At 30.7% G+C, this 21,398-nt stretch overlaps 1 protein-coding gene across 1 annotated transcript; it reads right to left on the bottom strand.

Moving 5' to 3' along the window:
• Window positions 1–335: 335 nt before the first annotated feature.
• LOC101510473 (F-box protein CPR1-like) lies at window positions 336–19,499 on the bottom strand. The gene is made up of 4 exons (XM_027333124.2): window positions 19,367–19,499; window positions 18,463–18,596; window positions 17,418–18,010; window positions 336–1,383 (listed from the first exon to the last, which is right to left on the bottom strand). The coding sequence occupies exons 1-4, from the start codon at window positions 19,497–19,499 to the stop codon at window positions 372–374; spliced, it is 1,872 nt and encodes a 623-aa protein (XP_027188925.2). The 3' UTR covers window positions 336–371.
• Between the last annotated feature and the right edge of the window lie 1,899 nt (window positions 19,500–21,398).

Below are 21,398 nucleotides of genomic sequence, written 5' to 3'. Positions count from 1 at the left end.
GATAAGTGACATAAACAGTTTATGCAAAAGTTGATTTTGTATGAAATATATCCTATAAAAAATGTTAGCATGTCCATGCTGCAATATTCAAAACACTGCGAGAAGGCCAGGTTCAAAATTGTATTGGACTTTCCATTCCACTCTAATGAAATTCTTTCTTTTGTGCTTGATAATAGAAAAAGGAAGATGATTCTTTGAGCCAATGATCATACCACAGTCCCAACAAGGGTATTAAAAAGTGACACACCCCAAGTCACTAACAGAAACATGAAAAATAATGTATATAGGCAGAATGGATAATGTAACCCGTGGAATAATAATGCCGAGATATGATGTTGAGTAAAATTTCGATGACTCATAAGAAAAGAAACCTACATTGAACTAGTCGAAACCAAACTTTCAACATAATTCTTGGCACAAAACCACTGTATTTGATTGCTAATTCTAGTTTTCTCTCCTCTATTATCTCTCAAATTATAGAGAATGGCTGACTCGTCTTCATCCCATGCCAATATCAGTGTATCGCCATTCTCAGAAAGACACAATGGGAAGAAGCCTGTTGCATAAATATTCTCCATGACACTTTCAATAATTGGAAGACTTTGGTGAGTAATTTTAAGGAACTGAGTCCAGGATTCTTCAACTCCAAATTCTTTCATCTGCCATATAATAAAATGGGTCCCAGGAAAATCATGAGAAAAACAAAGGGAGTCCATCAATATAGTCAGAGTGGGCTCAACAGATGTCACTTCATCAAAACCATGAGGGGGTTGAAACTGATTGTATGTCTCCGTACTCAAATCAAGGGAGATGATCACAAATTGATCAATAGTAACAAGATCCAAATCAAAGTTATATGGGCACACATTTCGAATGGCCAACCAATTAACAGTGCCACTCACGTAGGCACCATCATTTATACCCAGATGAGTATAGGATAGAGTGGCAAAGTTGCGAAAAGGAACCACGGGGAAACTTTGAATGTTTCTCCAAACATCATCACCCAAATTGTAAACTCTCACGTCATTAATCTTCCGACAGAATGCCACAATCTTGTAAGTGTCGGTTGAATTATCATAACCAAACCAAAAGTTCCAATATGTATCTAGTGACGGTGTGTCATCACGAGCACACTTACGGAGGTTAAACTCGTCGTGAAGAAACACGATTTTGCTAGATAATGTCTTCGTTGCTGGGTTCCATAAATAAAGAAAAATCTCTTCATAATTAAAGGTGGAAACATACCCGTACAAGCATAGCAGTCCGTTGCAGGAACCAACGACATGGAGGCGTCTACCTCCGGGGAAGTGAAATTCGTGTAAAAAAAGGTCCTGCAAGTAAGGGTCGTCGGCAAGAGTGATGGAGGTGTTTTTGAGTAAACGACTTAAGGGGAAACGTACGAAAGAAGTACATTTACTCTTATTTATGTGTGTTGGTTATATATAAATAACAAGTTATTCTAATAATTTTTTATTACCAACTTTACCAAGAAAGTCGTGCAAAGAAGGAAAATGGAGAGGAAGTCACCCAAACTGAAATGTTTGTCATAACTTGTCAGAGAAGAAAAGAAAAAATTGATGAAGAAACAGAGAATGTCATTGTATGTTTTTCTTCTCATTATATATTTTTAATGTCTAAATTTTCGACTTTTAACATTCATTTTTTTTCCTATTAGGCAAAACTTCAAGATTCAATTCAAAACTCTAATGAGCCTACTGACCAAGCCTTTCAATCATTGTTCGGTAAAGAAAAGTCTGGTAGAGTTCGTTCTTATGGAAGAGCAGCTACACCAACAATGTTAAAAAAAATGAAAAGATTGCTAATATTAAAAAATATTATGAAGGTGAAATTAGTAGCATGAAGGAAATGATGGAAGAATATGAGTCATTTACAAAGAAAAGAATGTAAGCATATGAGGAACTTCTAAAATGTGTGTTGAAGCAGCAAAACCCAAGTTTAAGTGAAACTGTTGTTGATAACATGATGGGACATGCATTAGGTATTGCAAATAGTGTAGCACTCCATTCTTCTACATCAACCCATTTTCCTGAAAATTTATAAGTATATTAGTTTGACTTACTTAACTATGAGATAATTAAGTTGATTGATTGTTATGATTAGGTATCTTGTAGACTTATAAATTGTTGGTATTTAGTACTTGTGATATGTTGCTAGTATTTTCTTGCAATAGGTAGTTTAACATACCTAAATAATGTAAGTTTAGATAATGCATAGTTGATCTAGTCTAAAATTACCTATGACTAGTTACATAAAACAACATTGACAAAGATTAATCAGTTGTTGGTATTTAGATATGATTGATTTCTCCTAGATTCAATATATATCAAACATTCTAAAATCTTAGTTCCTTTGCGTTAAAACACTAATTTTGTTGTTGCGATGAAAAATTGTGATTCATTTAATATTCATAACTATAATTTTATATTTTTCCTTTTATTTATATTAATATAATTAATATAATAACTTTTCAGGTTGGACTTGAAGATTATCACCAATATACATGAAGCTAGTTGAATGTATCGAAAACTTGGTTGTTTTTTGGCAATGCAAATGTTGGTTTTTACAACTTTGATAACATTTGATCTAATCATGTATTGGTTTTTTTTTTTTTTTATTTCTAGTAATATTTGTGTTACAATATTTTGATGAGACAATTGTTTTTCTTCATAATATATACTTTAATTAAAACTTGATTATGTTTAAATCTTTTGTGTTTTGTTTAATAACAATTATTTAATGTCCAATTATGGATTACAAGCAATAATGATTAATTATCAATGTTCGCCTAAAAAATGAAAGTGCGTGATAAACGTATAGGCAACAAATAGAAAAATGTAGACTAAATAAATTGAATGTTTATGGCAAAAAGTATAAACAACACATAAAAAGTGTGGTTTAAAACATTTTCATCATTGTGGCCTAAATAAATAGGCAACATTTAAATTTTATTGGGCTAAACGTGTTACCAACGGTTCAATAATCGTGGTATAAAGTTATATGCAACACATATAAATCTATTGCCTTAGACAAAAAAATGTTGCCTATGCTTTTGACGTTATAAATGTGTTGCATGAAATATAAATAATATACACAAAAACGTGGTCTAACTGTATTTGCAACATTTATAAAATGTTGGCAAAACCAGTTCATAAAACTGTGGCTTGAAATATTCAAACAAACTGTGGCCTCTTTGAGTGTATTCACCAACGGTTTTTTAGAATTTGTTGGCAAAAGTAAAAAATCGTTGCCTTAAAGAATAGGCCATGACCACCTACGCCACACTTTGTAAACTGTTGCCTAACCTTTAGGCCACAGATATTTTTTATTTACGCCATACTTTTTTATTGTTGTCACAACTCAAAAATGTTGTAGTATTTTCTTATTGAAACCGAAGAACGCCGAACAACACATGACAGTTATATAAATATATCAGATCCGCTTTGCAACCTAGAATACTAGGTTGGGCCCATTAGTCAATGTCTTTTTGTTATGCTATAAATGGGAATATTATTGTATTACTTTTTAGTCTCTTTTCTCATTTTTTTCTTCTTTTATCTCTATCTTAATTAACGATTTTTATTAAATACAATCAAATATTTATAGATTTCATAAAATAATTTTAAATTTATCATGTTAATAAATATATTTTAAAGTCTTACAGCAATAAATTTACAAAATAAATTTTGACTCAAATATAAATAAATAAATAAAAAAAAAGGACACTTGTACATAAAAATACGTTATACGAATTATAACCTTATAAACCTCTCATTCTCTCATAAAAATGAGTCGATCATCAAATTGTTTATAGGTACACCCCAACGAAGAGCTAGAAGCCACTGTCATTGTTCTTGCCACCAACAAAACAATTGCATTTCATCCTTAGATCTATATAATCCAGATCAACTCGAGATCAATAAATATATATATATATATATATATATATATATATATAACAAATTAATTAAAGGGAATCAAGAACTTTGGTTGAGTATGATAACATCTAAACACATGGCAGAGGTGTTACGACGACGACATACAAAATTTATTACTGACACGAGGAATTGGAACATTTAAGAAACTCTAATACCAATTTTTTTTGTCAACACCTGAATACCACCATGAGCTTACTAGATTCAAGGCCTTTAGTTTTAACAATATTCTGGGCAAAGTAGTTTTGGCCCAATTGCATAAAATTAGGGAAATTCTACGATGTTTTTAAAAAATTATGGGTAAGTTATTCACAATTACTATGTCAAATTTAAAATAAAAAAGTACTGATAATATATATATATATATATATATATATATAACTGATTTTAATTGATTGAGAATGACTTACTCACGATATTTCATACACATCACCAATATATTATTAATTGGATATGGTCATTAAATATGGTCATATAATATAAAGTTGGAGTCACACACACCAGAAAAGTGGCGTCATTAGTGTGTTCTAGCTAGTTCAAAATTAATCTAATTATCATGTTAAAGAAACTAGACCAAATTCAGACCAATTTCATAAAAGTGCTCGTTTAGTTTCATTTTTGTAGTACCTAAAATCAATTTTGAAGTTATGGAATTAAATCTAATATATTTGGGTGTTCTCGATCAAGACCAAAATTGATTTTAGTTTGAAACTATGATTTATAGCTTCTGATCCCAAACATGATTTTAATACTGAAAATTAATGGTCAATTAACTTTTTAATGAATATCCGAACATAAATAACTTTACATTCAAATCATTTTTAACTGAACTCAATTTTACAAAATTAATTAATCTAAAATCAATTTTTTTATCACCGCAGAAACAAACACAACAAAATATTGACTTCAAAATTGCGTTTTAAAAACCCAATGTAGCTCCTCATTAAAGACATCATTAAAGACATGTTTTGTGTTTTTTTTTCATTGAATTGAGCTTCTAGGTAGTGTGAGCTAGAATCACAAATGGAGCATGGTGAGAGCACAAGTTCATTCTATACTTTACAAAATGCCCAAGAGAAGAGTAACTCTTGTGCCCATCAGAATTATGTAATTCCAACCTTGCATAGGCCCAATTTGGCTCCTAAATATGCTAATCTTGTTGTTATTCACATGGCTACTCTTAAGAATGGATCACAATCATCAAGGTATTGGGTTAATCGAGAAGTTAGCTAGAGATGTTGGCCGTCGTTTGGGTTTCTTTCAAGAAAGATTCTTTAATGTTATGACCTATAAAACTTAATATCTTATATATTTTTATAGGGATCTGAATTCTCTTCATGAATGAAGAAATTAGTAAAATTTAAACTATAGAAAAATAATAATTTATAAATTAAAAAAATAAAAATAGATTTTAAGGGTGAAATTGTCCCACATGAGAAACATGAGAGATTCTCTTCAGAGGAGATCTCTCACATGATAAATTAACTCTCTTTATTCTGATTTTGTGTAGATTACATATGTTTTAGTCCTCGTAATATTAGCCAACATAGCTAATATCGGCATACCTTACCTCTATAAATTCTATAATTTCTTTTGCATTTTCTCTTAACCAAAAAATTGTGGCATATACTTTTATTTAGAAGACAAAATTGAATTATGTTTTTTATCCTTACTAAGATGAATAAAGAGAACAAGTTTTTTTTGTCAAAATAAATAAATAGCGAACAAGTCTTTAAAATGTTACACATGTAGCAAATTTCTAGCTTTCCTTTTATTAGGATATTTGATTGTTGCTATTAACATATTTTGTAAATTAGTAGTATCTTACAAAACAATATTTGATCTTTCAATTTCACAACCTAGCTTTGTTTATATGGCTGAAATTGTGATTCTCGGCTAAGCAAGTGAGCAACAAAACAAAAAGGAAAGTGATTAGAAAATGGTCTGGCGCTGAATGAAAAATAAAAATAGGCGAAAAAGAGCATTTGTAGGCAATGAAGGTCTTGCCCAAACCACTTCCATTGTCTGTTTATTTGTGATCCAACGTCTGCAAAGATTGTTCCTCCAACAAATGCAGCTTTGTCGATTAGCACTTAGTAGCCCTTATTCAAATCATTTGAACAAACTCTCAAGAATTTATGCAATATTACTTTGAGACAGTTGTCAAAACCCTGTATCAGAGGGTCGACACTCGCTATCAAAATTCTAGAAGATGAATACCAATTAGGTTTGACGAGTTGCAAGAATAACCTTCATGGTAGAGTCACCATGTCTAAGGGTGATACGTCGATTACGTTGTCGGTTTTACATGAAAAGATTTTAACAATATGAAAATCGATTGGTTTATGGCAAGTTGTTTCCTTTCGAGATAGGATTTTATGGCCTTTACTTCTCTCGACAATTTGCAAATGTTTGAATAATTGGAACCTATAATTGGAAACCTAGTTTTTTCGTAATTTTTTCTTCGACAAAAGATTTCAATTTCGATTTGGTAAGAAACACAAAGGATCAATGTTGAATTCGTATCTACAATCAGCCTAATGAATATGGGAGGTCAAAGATCATTTTCACAATTGCTTTAGGTGTTGACATTCCATTATCTCTTGATGAAGCAACCAACTCAAAAATATTGAGACATTCCATTATCTCTAGAGCAGTATGTCCCTAAAAACACTATTGATCTGACAAGATTGAAACTGAATGTACAAAAAAAAATGAACGGTAATAGTAATCATCTTGTTGTTAACTCTTCTTTTGTTGATCATATCCCCAACCTTCTGAAGGTGCATACACGAGAAGGGGGTTGAATTGCGTTTGCCAAAGTTGATAATTTTTTTATATTTATAAATAAAATAAATAAATAAATAACTAGTTTGGTTTTGGTGACTTACTTGGAGTAAAAGCCATTGGATTCAGAGGCAACAAGCAATGAAAGCATAAATAATTTGACACGTAGATTTATCCTTGATCATCACTGTAAGACCCTTAATTTTTAAATCCTAAATTATACAATTTTAGGGTATTTGGTGTTGAAGTTCTTAGGCTTTTAGCCTAGTTTTTGGTAATTAGTGGGTTAAATGCCAAAAATATGTTTTTGGAAATTAGATTAAAATTATTTGTCGGATAATAATTTATTTATGTTACGAAGAATTTAATACCAGACAATTTTATTAAAAATATATCTAGTTGCAGAAAATTTTATCAGTCAATTGAGTTGCGACGAGGGTAGATATTTTTAACAAAAAGTGGTTTGAGAAGTGATGATTTTCATAAATATCTAGATATTTAGGTATTTATTGGTTTAGGTTTAATTATTATATATTATTATTAGTAATATATATATATATATATATATATATATATATATATATATATATATATTAGAAAACGGTTCCCTACCTCGCGAAGCATTCTTTCTTCCTCTTCCTCTTTTTCTTTCTTTTCTTTCTTTTGCTTCAAGAAATAAAACCCAATGCTTAGTGGGTGAGAAAGAAAAGAGCTCCCAACTTCCTTCTTCTTCTTTGATTCGAAAACGAAGAAAAACGGTGTTAGGGGTTTTGAAAACCGTTAATCACAAACCTCCACTTTTCTCCGATGTTTGAGCTTCATTTCGCGAAGAGATGGAAGGGAAAGTTGTTCACCTCCACTCTATGGTGCTAGTGAACTAACTGTGGAAGCGACGTCGCGAGCGGAGATTTTACCAGAATTACTCGCGGTACCGTAATCGCTCGCTAAAGCTAATGTTAAGGTAAGGGCTCCTTCCAAACTTCTAGTTTGCATTTAGGGACTTATCTGGGGTTGTGTGGAAAAGAATTTTGTTAGGGTTAAAGTGTTGATTTGGGGAAAATGAATTTAAGGCTTTATGGGTAAAATTTTAGAGTTAGGTTTTGGTGATATTGATGAATGTTTCGCGGAAAATGAATTTAACCCATTGGTGTATGAATTTGAGTAAATGAAGTTTGACGTGTTCATAATTCATGCTTATGAAATTTGATATGTGTATGGTTGGATTTTGTGGAGAAATGAATTGATGTGTTTTGATGTGAATCATGGATTGAATTTGATAATATGTTTGAGTTTGTTTTGTGTGGAATTTGAAAACCATTAGAGTTAAACGAGTATTAAGAATGGGGAATCTCTTAATGTCTTGTTTACTTAATGTTTGTTTTGAAAATCGTTTAAGTTAAATGAGTATTAAGAATGGGGAATCTCTTAATGTCTTGTTTACTTAATGTTTGTTTTGAAAATCGTTTAAGTTAAACGAGTATTAAGAATGGGGAATCTCTTAATGTCTTGTTTACTTATGTTTGTTTTGAAAATCGTTTTAAGTTAAATGAGTATTAAGAATGGGGAATCTCTTAATATTTCTGTTTGCTTAATGTTTGTTGTGAAAATCGTTTAAGTTAAATGAGTATTAAAAATGGGGAATCTTTTAATATCTGCATTTGCTTAACAATTGTCGTGGATGGAGTCAGTATATGCTCATGCATTTTCATTCTTTTTGTAAATCGTGCAGACCCGTGATAGGTGGCACCTTGATAAATAGTACTTTGGCATGTGATAGGCGGTACATTTATTATTTACGTTTTTGTAAACCGTGCAGACCCGTGATAGGTGGCACCTCAGTAAATGGTACGGGCCCGTGATAGGCAGTACGTTTATGGTTTACGCTTTTTTGTAAATTGTGCAGACTCGTGATAGGTGGCACCTTGGTAAATAGTACTTTGGCCTATGGTAGGCGGTACATTTAAATTTACGTTCTTTTTAGTAAACCGTGCAGACCCGTGATAGGTGGCACGTCGATAAACGGTACGGGCCCGTGATAGGCAGTACGTTTATGGTTTACGCTTTTTAGTAAATCGTGCAGACCCATGATAGGTGGCACCTCGGTAATTGGTACTTTGGCCTGCGATAGGCGGTACAATTATGATTTACGGTCCTTCGATGAGGGTTTTGGTTTGGAATTCCGAGTCCATGCATTTTGGCGTATACACATTGCATTAGGATGCTTGACACACGAGACGTGTTCGATTCAAGTGTATGATTGAGTGTTTGAACTTGAGATGTCATTGTGATTGTGATGATTGTACTAAGTGTCTATGTTTTGGAACAAATTGTGTGTAAGTGAAATTGATTGTAAAATTGTTTCGAAACTCAAGTTGTCGTGGTGATTGTGTGGAAATTGCTAAGTGTTATGTTTTGGAGTTGTGTGAGAATGTGATTGAGTTAGTTTGTGTAGTTTTAAGAAAAACATGCAGGGAAATCGATTCTGTTAAAAGCTATTCCTCAAAATCGATTTGGCAATCGATTGGATTCATTACAAGAGCTCAGCCATTTTGACAAAATCGATTTCCCAATCGATTGGCTTTAATACAGGGGCTTAGTTATTCATTCAATCGATTGAATTAAGCCCAGAGTACAGTTTTCACGAAAAACCCTCAGGAAATCGATTTCCCAATCGATTGGCTTTAACACAGGGGCTCAGTTATTCATTCAATCGATTTCCCAATCGATTGAATTAAGCACAGAGTACAGTTTTCACGAAAAACCCTCAGGAAATCGATTTCCCAATTGATTGGCTTTAACACAAGGGCTCAGTTATTCATTCAATCGATTTCCCAATCGATTGATTTAAGCCCAGAGTTCAGTTTTCACTAAAACCCTTCATCCAAATCGATTTCCCAATCGATTGGCTTAGTGGAAATTCTTATTTTGAGTTAGATGATCGATTGCTCAATTGGTTCATCAATGGATTGGCCAGTTGTTTATTACTTGATTGATTTAAGACTTATTTTGACTTCATTTTCATTTGGCAAGTATTATATGAACTTTTAGCATATGGAAAATCCTTTTAAGGTGCATGCTTAGTGGAAAGGTTATTTTGTGCATTCAAAAACTTAAATGTTATGTGTTAACTGTTAATTTCGGTTGGTGACCCTTTACAACTATTGTGGAAATCTGGACTTTGCCCTCAGATGAGAGTCATGACAATCCTACCAGTTCGTACCCTGTGGATGGGAATGTAGACGGGAACGCCTGACTGGAGCTATGTTAGGAGGATCTTACGGGGCGCGTGGAGATCACTCAGGGTGTATAGTTTTTTGGTAGAATGATCAGATTAGGTTGACGTATAGGGACTAGACGTCTTTCTTTTTGGGTTGTGTTTATTTTAATTTGGAAGACTGTACCTATACTAATATTGTCTGTTTAACATTTTATTATGATGGGGTTCATGTACCACTTTTTGATGTGTAAATACTTTGGATTCGTATTTCAAAAACTATTTCGCTGCTTGTAAGTTCTGTTGACTTATTTGTCGTTGTGTTACGACTTCAATATTTATCCAAAAGTATTTTTTTCTTTATTTCTTTGTTATTATGAATTTGTTTTGAAAAAAAAAATTACACTCGCGCTGTTTAAAAAATCGGGGTGTTACAATCACTCACTTGGCTACATCTGGTTCCCTCATTGAGAAGACTTTTAACCCACTAATTCAAATACCTTGAATTACAAAGCACCTGACCCTCAAAGCCAGTCTTCCCAAACAGCCTAACAACCCTAGACTTTTGAGGAACTAACCACATTGACCCTAAAAGTCAAGTCTTTCCTAACAGCCTGACAATCCTAGATTGAAGAAGGAACTAAACCACTATCTGGTTGGATACAAAGATTGGAACTTGAGTAGTTGCTTCTAAAAAGCTGATGATAATAATAACTCTCACAATCTAAGAAAAGAACACTTAGAAAATATTTCTAACTTGAACAAGTATTTATCTCTTTGAACTCCAAGACTACTATTTTCTACTTTTCGATGATTTTCTTCTTCAACCTTGAGTATCTATTTATAGTTAAAATTTGGGCTTTAGTCCTTGTTTAATTCTGAGCAATATTTTGTTCAGATTGCGTTTGTAAATTCTTCATATTGATTATGTTTGTAATTTTCTCAGATTGCGTTTGAAAATTCTTCAGATTGATTATGTTCATATTTTGTTGTAGATAAATCTTGATCAAATCTTCTATAATTCTTGACCATATCTTTATTTCATACTCTTTGAAGTCAAATATATTATTCTCATAAAATTCTTTTATTGTCATAAAGTTCGTACCCTGTGGATGGGAATGTAGACGGGAACGCCTGACTGGAGCTATGTTAGGAGGATCTTACGGGGCGCGTGGAGATCACTCAGGGTGTATAGTTTTTTGGTAGAATGATCAGATTAGGTTGACGTATAGGGACTAGACGTCTTTCTTTTTGGGTTGTGTTTATTTTAATTTGGAAGACTGTACCTATACTAATATTGTCTGTTTAACATTTTATTATGATGGGGTTCATGTACCACTTTTTGATGTGTAAATACTTTGGATTCGTATTTCAAAAACTATTTCGCTGCTTGTAAGTTCTGTTGACTTATTTGTCGTTGTGTTACGACTTCAATATTTATCCAAAAGTATTTTTTTCTTTATTTCTTTGTTATTATGAATTTGTTTTGAAAAAAAAAATTACACTCGCGCTGTTTAAAAAATCGGGGTGTTACAATCACTCACTTGGCTACATCTGGTTCCCTCATTGAGAAGACTTTTAACCCACTAATTCAAATACCTTGAATTACAAAGCACCTGACCCTCAAAGCCAGTCTTCCCAAACAGCCTAACAACCCTAGACTTTTGAGGAACTAACCACATTGACCCTAAAAGTCAAGTCTTTCCTAACAGCCTGACAATCCTAGATTGAAGAAGGAACTAAACCACTATCTGGTTGGATACAAAGATTGGAACTTGAGTAGTTGCTTCTAAAAAGCTGATGATAATAATAACTCTCACAATCTAAGAAAAGAACACTTAGAAAATATTTCTAACTTGAACAAGTATTTATCTCTTTGAACTCCAAGACTACTATTTTCTACTTTTCGATGATTTTCTTCTTCAACCTTGAGTATCTATTTATAGTTAAAATTTGGGCTTTAGTCCTTGTTTAATTCTGAGCAATATTTTGTTCAGATTGCGTTTGTAAATTCTTCATATTGATTATGTTTGTAATTTTCTCAGATTGCGTTTGAAAATTCTTCAGATTGATTATGTTCATATTTTGTTGTAGATAAATCTTGATCAAATCTTCTATAATTCTTGACCATATCTTTATTTCATACTCTTTGAAGTCAAATATATTATTCTCATAAAATTCTTTTATTGTCATAAAAACTCTAAGCTAAAATGAAATTGGTTCCAATACCTTGATCTAGAACGCACCAATGTTATTCAAGAATTTTCTTCCTCTGATCAGAAAAATTGATAAAAATCATGAAATCGTTGATTTTGGGGAATAAAAAATCGTTCCATAGACATTTTAGGAATATGAAGTTCAGCCTACACAAGGTCCTTAAAATGTAATTTGTGAGGTATTTTGTTTTTGTTTATCTATTTCAGCTAACACAGATCATCTAAGACAGTCATCAATATCCTGATAAGTTTATTGTTGGTTCTTAGAGTGATGCAGTATTAGAGGAGAACAATATTCAAAATCATCAAATTTTTTATTTAGAAGTCAACTCAAAGGATATCGTTCTGATTATAACATATCTAAATATTATTTTTACTAACGATAATTTGCATCCAATGATTGCTCATGACTCGAAAATATTGCGAGATATTTAAAAAAAATAGAGATACTACCAAAACAAATAGTAGAGATAACGAAAAATTAACAAATATTGGTTTGCAGAATCGCTCTAATGCCATCGAAGAGTCTTTTACGTCGTAAATTTCTAAGGCAAAGAAAAAGAATATGCAGAAGGATGCTATAATATATAACTAGGTTTCAACCCGCAAGTTGAGCGGGTGTATTGAGATTTATTTTCAAAAAATTACTAACAATTAGAAATTATATGATATATATAATTTATAAGTTTCCTTTAGAATTTAATCATTTATAAGTCTGATTTTTCATTTTGCTTCGTGAAATAACACTTTTATTAAATAAACTTTATAGTTTAGTAGCATAAATGCAATGACTTAGATATCAAATTAAACACAATAGTTGTATTTATAATATGATTTTACACAGTTTTATTTGTAATAGATGTATGAATTATAGGGAAGGAAATTGACAGTAAAGTGCTAATCAGGTCACAAAAGAATAACTTGAAAAAATATTAAAAAGTTACATTAGCATATATAAAATTCACAAGGCAACTAAGGAAATTAAAAAATAGTTGAATGATTTGAATTAATAATAGTAATTACTTTTCTTTCTACGATAATAGGTTATCTTAAAGGAAAAAGTTTGAACAAAAATAAATGTATATTATAAGTGCAACTTAAAAGAGACATTAATTAAATTCAATTATGAAAATATATGCATTTAGAATAGAATAATTCTGGAATCTTGTAGATATTTTGTTTTCATTGTATTAGTGTGAAAAGCAATATCACTCTTCAAGATAAGTACTTCCTCCGTCTCATTTTAAATATCTCATTTGAAGTGTGTACAATTCTTTAGAAAATAATTTCAATGTTAAAATGTTTTTTATTTACCCAAATGTTTTTATTAATTGTAATTAGCGGAAAATTTTGATAAATTGAAATATAATAAATAAAACTATTAGTGAAAAAAAGTAAGCAATGTTGTATTGGTATTGTAAAATGACAAATTATTTGAGACAAAAATAAATGGCAAATGAGGTATTTAAAATGAGATTGAGGAAATAATTGTTTCCTCGTAAACTTGACTTGTCAGAATGCAATAACAAATTATAAATTTGTGACAAACTTAAAATATTTGGTTAAAACCTAATTTGTAGTCTCCATTTGTTCATCGCCAGCTCATATGTATCTTGTGTCGGATCTTTTTTGTTGAGTTATATGAGCCAAAAGCAACAAATATAATGTTACTCATGATTCAATTATTATACAAAAGAAAATATTGAAATTTGATTTGGAGAACATAAAGTTACAACACATGGATTAAAGGTTTCAAATTATCATGAAGACAAATATGTTGTTATTATTGTTCCTTAATTACTGTGGGAACTTTAATTTTCCAAGAATTGTGTTAATTTCAACCATTGTCCAATTGATTTATTGTGCTAAAAAAATATGCATTGTAACAATTTGAATGATGGAAATTAAAAACTATCAAGATCTTATGGTTTAAAAAAAGAAGAGCAAATGGTCTAATAAGAAGTGACTAAAATGAGGGCACAGTTTGTTCAATGGAACATCAATAATTGGCATTGATATAAATTAAATAAGTTAGATTTTTTTTATTATTGATAATGTAAAGGAAAGATAACATAAAAATTATATAACTAAAAATCATAGAACACGCATTTCCCATGGCTACTAATCCCTTGCGGATGAAGAAGAGGGAAAAAATATACAAAATTCAGTTACTCAAATGAATATAAACATCAGTCGCATTTCATCAAATACCACAAAAGTAATTTTGTTATACTCAAACAGGAGAGGAATTTAGCATAAACAATGGTTCATGTCTCAAGGTTGTGGTACTGTGTCTTCTTAAATCTTGGACCAGCCAAGAAAAAAAAATATTTGGATTTACATTAGAGATGGTTACAAAATAACTTCATGTTTAATAAATAAATTATAGAGAAACGTTTATTGCATTATGAAATATTATTAAATTTTTTATTGTTGAATTTTTTTTTTTTTTTTATCAAATGAAATTGTGTAGTATATAAAAAATATAAAGAAAATATATTCTAGTTATGACAACTAAACACAGAAGTGAGGTGATAAGATATAGTTGTGGCATAAAATGTAGTTAGATGTCAAATAAATAGTTCGAAAATTTATTTTAATACATTATAATGAATTTTTGTCCAAAGGATATAAACTTGCATGATTTGAGGAATTTTTTTAACACTTTTTTATTTCTTATTTCTCTTTTCTAAATTAAGTTTATGTCCTACAGTTTTTTTTTCTTCTTTTTAATAATTTTCAAATACAAAAATACAAAACAATCTTTATGTAATCTACTAGTTCTGAGCGATTCACCGACGCTGCACATTAATTTTCATGAATTTGACGCATGGAAATTATATTATAAAGTTCCAATTGTAATGGAATGATTCAAGTGAGAAATAATATTTTATGTAAGAGTATTCCAACGATGAGTTTATTAAATAAAATTTACTGTGTCACTTTTTTTACTTTAATTGTAAATTAAAAATTATATTAAGTTACACTATTTTAATTTATAAATTAATATTTTATTTATATTTAATTTTATTATAAATTTAAATATTAATTTAAATATTTCAATTAATATTATTATACATTATTTTAATTTTAATTTAAAATAAAATAAAACTTAAATTTTTATAATAATAATAATAATAAAAATTGTGAAAGAAAAAATAAGAGTATAAAAAATAAATTATTCTAATTAATAAAAACAACAGTCATAAATTAAAAAGAAATAATACCAGTCGTCGGTCATCTTTAGATCAAATATAGTGGATGAGATTTAAAGCTCCGTTTAAGTGATCACGTGCACCCCTCTTTCTCTCTCGGATATGAGTTCCACTTCCACAAATTCCAGAAAATTTCATTCGGCACACAAGTCTTCATCTTTTTGTCTTCTCTCATCCATATAGATGTACTTGTGGAAAAAATCAAACTAATTTTGAAAATTTTAATTTTAAAATCGATATTTTTTTTTAAAATCGGTTAAAATTTGATTATTTTTTAAAAAATTATTTATTCATAGTTTAAAAATCGATTATTTAAAAAACTCAATTTTTTGATATATTTTTAAAAAAAAATTCTCACCAAATTTTTCGAGAAAAAAAGTTTTTTTTATTTTTTTCTGATATTTTTTCGAAAAAAAAATTTCAAATTGTTTTCAAGAAATAAAATCTCAAAATTAACAAAATATTGGTAGTGAGTAAAAATCAAATCCAAATATAAAACATAAGTGGTTATCCAATCGATTTATAAATAAACCGGATTATAATCATATGATTTTAACCGAATATTTAAAATCAATTTAGATCCGATTTTAGATTTAGGTCTCATAACCGGCTTTTTTGCACAGCCCTAGTCGCTGTGTTGTTTGAGTCATCTATTTCTACCCTATCATATTTGTTTTTTCCTTGTATTAGTTCACCCCTCTCTCTCTCTAAAGAAACAATTAGTTCTTTTCATTTAAATTGATCCAAAGGGTTTTCGTTTGCTTGTCTCTTTCAAATTCTTTATCCTGATGCATAAATTAATGGTGCCATGAAAACAATTGTGCAAAGAAATTGTATTATTTCCTTATTAATCGGGCAAATAATTGATTTAGGTTCCTACAATTTTTCGTGAACAATATTTGAAAAGCATATGTTTTGTTATCAGAGATATTTTTCTAATAATGTGTGTTTTATTGACTTTCATTAATTGTTTATTATAAAAAAGAATACCTACATGGTTAAATACTCTATTCAAATTCAAATTTAAGAAAAATAAAATTACATAAAATTGTTGTATTTGATTAAAATTTAGATCAAATATATCCATTTTTATTTACAAAAATGCTACCTACACCTCTAACTTTACTACTCACACTCCTCTTTTTTAAATAAAAAAATAAATTACTTAAAATGCCTTTATCTATTTATTGAATTTTTAACTCTAATCTCATTCATCTTCATCTTCAAAATTCTAACCTCTTTAAATCTTCATCTTCAAACTCAATCTCATCTTCATCTTCATCAACATCTTACTATTGAGATTTTTACAATTTTACTACCTACGTGAACTCAATTCAAGTACGTTTACGTGAACTCAGTTCACGTACAACCTGAGATTTTTACAATTTTACAATGTACGTGAACTCAGTTCAAGTACGTTTACGTGAACTCAGTTCAAGTACGTTTACGTGAACTCAGTTCAAGAACGTTAACGTGAACTCAGATCAAGAACATTTACGTGAACTCAGTTCAAGTACGTTTACGTGAACTCATTTCACGTACTACCTGAGATTTTTACAATTTTACTACCTACGTGAACTCAGTTCAAGTATGTTTACGTGAACTCAGTTCATGTACTACCTAAGATTTTTACAATTTTACAATGTACGTGAACTCAGTTCAAGTACGTTTACGTGAACTCATTTCACGTACAACCTGAGATTTTTACAATTTTACAATGTACGTGAACTCAGTTCAAGTATGTTTACGTGAACTTAGTTCACGTGCAACCTAAGATTTTTACAATTTTACAATGTAAGTGAACTCAGTTCACGTAAAATCCACAGATTTTGAAAAATTTTACGAACTCAAAAACAGAACAATAAACATATGAGTTATGATGGGTGAGTTATGGTGATTTTGTGATATGTGAGTTTTGAGTGGTTAAGAATGGTGATGAAAGGATAAATGAAGTTAAAGAATATTATAAATATGCAAGGGAAATTTGGGTATTATGTTTAAGCATTGTGGATTCACGCATTTAATTACATACCTGTATTGATCAGATTGCACTACACGGTAATTGAAGGAGTGTTTTATGTGATAATGTTTAATTGCAAGTTGACAATCAGGTTTGCTATTAAACTTCATTTCAATCTCAAGAGATGCATCTAATGGAGGTGGTTCATTAGATGGCATATCAAATTCGGAGGATTGGTAAGCATAATCCAAGTTTAGATTACGCATATGAAATGATGGATCGTATGCCGTTTTAATTACATGAGGTTCTGGCTCTAGATCGTCGTCATTTTCATCGTCCTCTTCTTTGTCCTCATCCTTGTCAAAGTATTTTTCTTCTTCACTCTCCTCACTTATTTCTTGTTGATCAAAATGGACCATATCACCTAGTGGAATATACAGTTCAGGTTGAGATGCTTCAGGTTCAGATGTTTCGGTCTGGTCAAAGTGTGATTCGGGTTGGTATGGTTCGGGTTGGTAAGATTCATAATTTTGAAAAGAATAAGTGTTTTGTGTTTGAAAATGGTATTCAGGGTGAGGTGTGGTTAAGGATGATGGTTGACCAACATCGTATAATTGATTACCATCCTCAAACGTGACATATAACTCGATAGATCCGAGTTGCGGCTATTGTTTATAAAGATCAAACATGAGTTCAACATCTTCGTCGTATTCAACATTTAACAATTCATAATAAACTATGCCTTGTCCAAATGAGATAGACTGTCGATAAATTATATTAGACACCTTCTTATTTTCTAACCTCAACTTTGCTTCAATTTTTTCTTCAAGTAAGTAAGGTTGCATCCAAAATGAACTCGAATAGCTGTTTTTTCGTCACTTTTGAAATATTTACCAATATCTTGTCTTTCACATATTTCATCATTGTAATAAATCTGAAAACTATATTTTTTGGTGCCATTGATATGAAAATGAGATATTGAGATTGAGATGAAATGCAATAAAAATAATATATCATACTTATAGACAACCAATTGTGATACATGCAATGTTGCCAACACTTGTGATACACTGCCCTTGTGATACATTGTCATGCAGACGTGCATGCATGGCCTTACAAGTCGCCTTTCCCAAAGGCGACCTCGTGACACACCCTTTGGCAAGTCGCCATTCCAAAAGGCGACCTCGTGACACAACCTACTGCAAGTCGCCATTCCAAAATGAGACCATGAAAAATGCTTTGAGAAATCACCTTTCCAAATGGTGATTTAAATGGAATCAGAATATGAATATATTCTCACGTTGGGAAGTTGCAAAAATGTGATCAGTCTTCTGATATCCAGTCTTCTCCGTCCAATGTAATCATTGCCATCATGTTCAGTCTTTTGTGTCCAGAAGTGTTTATTTTCAAAGTGCATGTTGTGTGAAGCCGTGCATAATATTTTATTGGTCATTCAAAGTCTTTTCTTGTTTATAAATATGTCAAGTTTATGATCATATTTCTTCACTCTTCCACTCTTCACAACTTCACTCTTCTTTATATTTTCACTCTTTATATTTTCACAACTTCAATCTTCCACTCTTAATATTTCTTCTTTGTTCTTTATATTTCATCTAAATGGTATTGTTATGGAATAATGATAATCACAGATCAGCGCTACACCACATTAAAAAATTAGAGAGAGAGACATTGTTGGAATTTTCAGAATTGTGATTTTGCATTGCATTGTTGCTTTTAAAATACCAAACTAAAAAGCTAGGAACATGTGCCCAAATGCTATGATCAATCATCCTAAAATTTTGCGCAAACACACACACAAAACATAATATCAGGTCTAGAGGTAGTGAGTTAAAGCAATGATCCAATCATTCCTCTATATGTTTTCTGGTCAACCTTCTGGCCTGATTCATCCTATTTAAGTAAATAGGTAGGGTGCATTGGTGTAGTCATAGGTTTACAATCATTCATTTTAAACTTCTTGAGATTTTCTTTTGTAAATTTGATTTTATGAATGTATATACCTTTTTTGACCACTTCACAATTTTCATTTAGCTTGTTTATGAAGACCCATTTGCTTTCAATAATGTTTTTCTTTGGTCTAAGTAATAGATCCCAAACATCATTCCTCTTAAATTCCTTTACCTCTTCTTCCATTACAAGAATCCATCTATCATCTGCCAATGATTCATTAATAGATGTAGGGTTAATTGATGAGAGTAAGCCATATAGAAAGTAGTGTTTTTCAGTGATGATATGGTCCTCAAATGATCACTTGCATTTCCAATGATTAGTGTTTTAGGATGACATGACGCGTACTTCCATCCAAATTTGTCATATGATATATCTTGGTTGCTTCTAACTTGGTTAGATTAATCTTCTAATGATTTGTCATATTCTTCTGATTTGCTTGTATCCTCTTATTTTTCAAGTTCTTCTAATTTGTCTGCATTTTCTTTCTCTGGTTCCAGTAAACCTACACTATCATCAACTTGCTTTGACTTTTCAAGGTCAAACTATTTTTCATCAAATTTAACATGTATTGACTCTTCTACAATATGAGTATCCATATTAAACACTCTATAAACTTTAGATCTTTCATAGTATCGAATGAATGTGCACTTCTGTGATCTGAAATCAAACTTGCCAAGGTTGTCTTTAGTGTTTAGCATATAATAAGTATAATCAAATAGTTTAAAGTATGATATGTTAGGCTTTTTACCCTTCCATAATTTATATGGTATTTTATTCAATATTAACCTAATTAAGATTATATTTTGAATATAACATGTAGTGTTAATTGCTCTGCCAAAAAATGTTTTACAATATTCATCTCATTTATCATGGTTCTAGCCATTTCTTGAAGGGATGTATTTTCTTTTTCTACAACTCCATTTTGTTGTGATGTTCTAGGAGAGGAGAAATTGTGACAAATTTCATCCTCATCACAAAAACTTTCAAATAACTTATTTTCAAATTCTCCTTCATGATCTCTTCTAATTGTTACAATCTTAAGACCATTTTCATTCATTACTTGTTTGCAAAATGCAATAGACACTTTGTGACATTCATCTTTAGTTCTTAAGAATTTTACCTAAGTCCACCTAATATAATCATCTATTATCACAAAGCCATACTTCTTTCCATTTTGCGAGGTTGTTTTCACTGGCCCAAAAATATCTATATGTAAGAGCTCAAGGGGTTTTGAGGTAGAGATTAAGTTCTTAAAGGTAAAAGAGTTCTTTATTTGTTTTCCCTTTTGACAAACTTCACACAAAATTTTGATATTGTAACTAAGCTTGGGTAGACATCTGACTAGTTGAAGTTTATTCAATTTTAAAATTAACCCAAGGTTTGCATGACCTAACCTTTTGTACCAAATTAGTTTCTCTTCATTCACTAACAATAGAAAGTTAACATCTTATTTCTCTAGACTCAAAAATTTATCTTATAAATGTTATTTTGCGTCTGACACATATCCATCCATTTGACTAATTGCCTTGCATGTTTTTTGATTAAATATAATATCATAATTATTATCACTTAATTGACTAAGAATTAATAAATTATATTTAAGACCTTTAACAAACAAAATATCTTTAATAGAAGGAGAGGTACCATTAATAACTTTGTTTTGCCCCATGATCTAGCCTTTCTGCTTTCCACCAAAAGTTACTTTGCCTCCTTTGATCAATGTTAAGTCTTGGAACATAGACTTTTCTCCCATCATATGTCATGAGCATTCGTTGCCCAAGTACCATGATTGTTGTTTTAACTTGGCTGTTAAGGACATCTGCAACATAGATAATTTTGTTCTTAGGTACCCAAATTTGGTTGGGTCCTGGTTATGTAGTCTTGAAATATTTCTGGTTTTTCCTTGTATTTAACATGGGACATTGCACAAAATATCAGAGAGAATGGGTTTAGGTTCAGTTATTGTTTCTTCAAATCCTATACCACTTTTACCATTTCTACCAATTCCATATATCATAGAAGCATACTTGCTTCTTTCCGTATTGTTAGCTAGAAAATCATGAAATGCTTCTTCATGTTTAT

This window comes from Cicer arietinum, chromosome 4 (genome assembly GCF_000331145.2).
Source record: "Cicer arietinum cultivar CDC Frontier isolate Library 1 chromosome 4, Cicar.CDCFrontier_v2.0, whole genome shotgun sequence".
Taxonomy (NCBI): domain Eukaryota; kingdom Viridiplantae; phylum Streptophyta; class Magnoliopsida; order Fabales; family Fabaceae; genus Cicer; species Cicer arietinum.
Note: the sequence above shows the minus strand (reverse complement) of the source record. Positions and strands in the feature narration are given on the sequence as shown.

Excerpts from the sequence above, each read along its gene's own strand:
- LOC101510473 (XM_027333124.2), bottom strand. The coding sequence starts at position 19,499 with ATGGAAGAAGAGGTAAAGGAATTTAAGAGGAATGATGTTTGGGATCTA. Across the intron at positions 18,597-19,366 it reads TTGTGAAGTGGTCAAAAAAG|GTGATTTCTCAAAGCATTTT; the intron begins GTATATACATTC and ends CCATTTGGAAAG. Across the intron at positions 1,384-17,417 it reads GTGCAATCTGATCAATACAG|TCGTTTACTCAAAAACACCT; the intron begins GTATGTAATTAA and ends TTTCCCCTTAAG.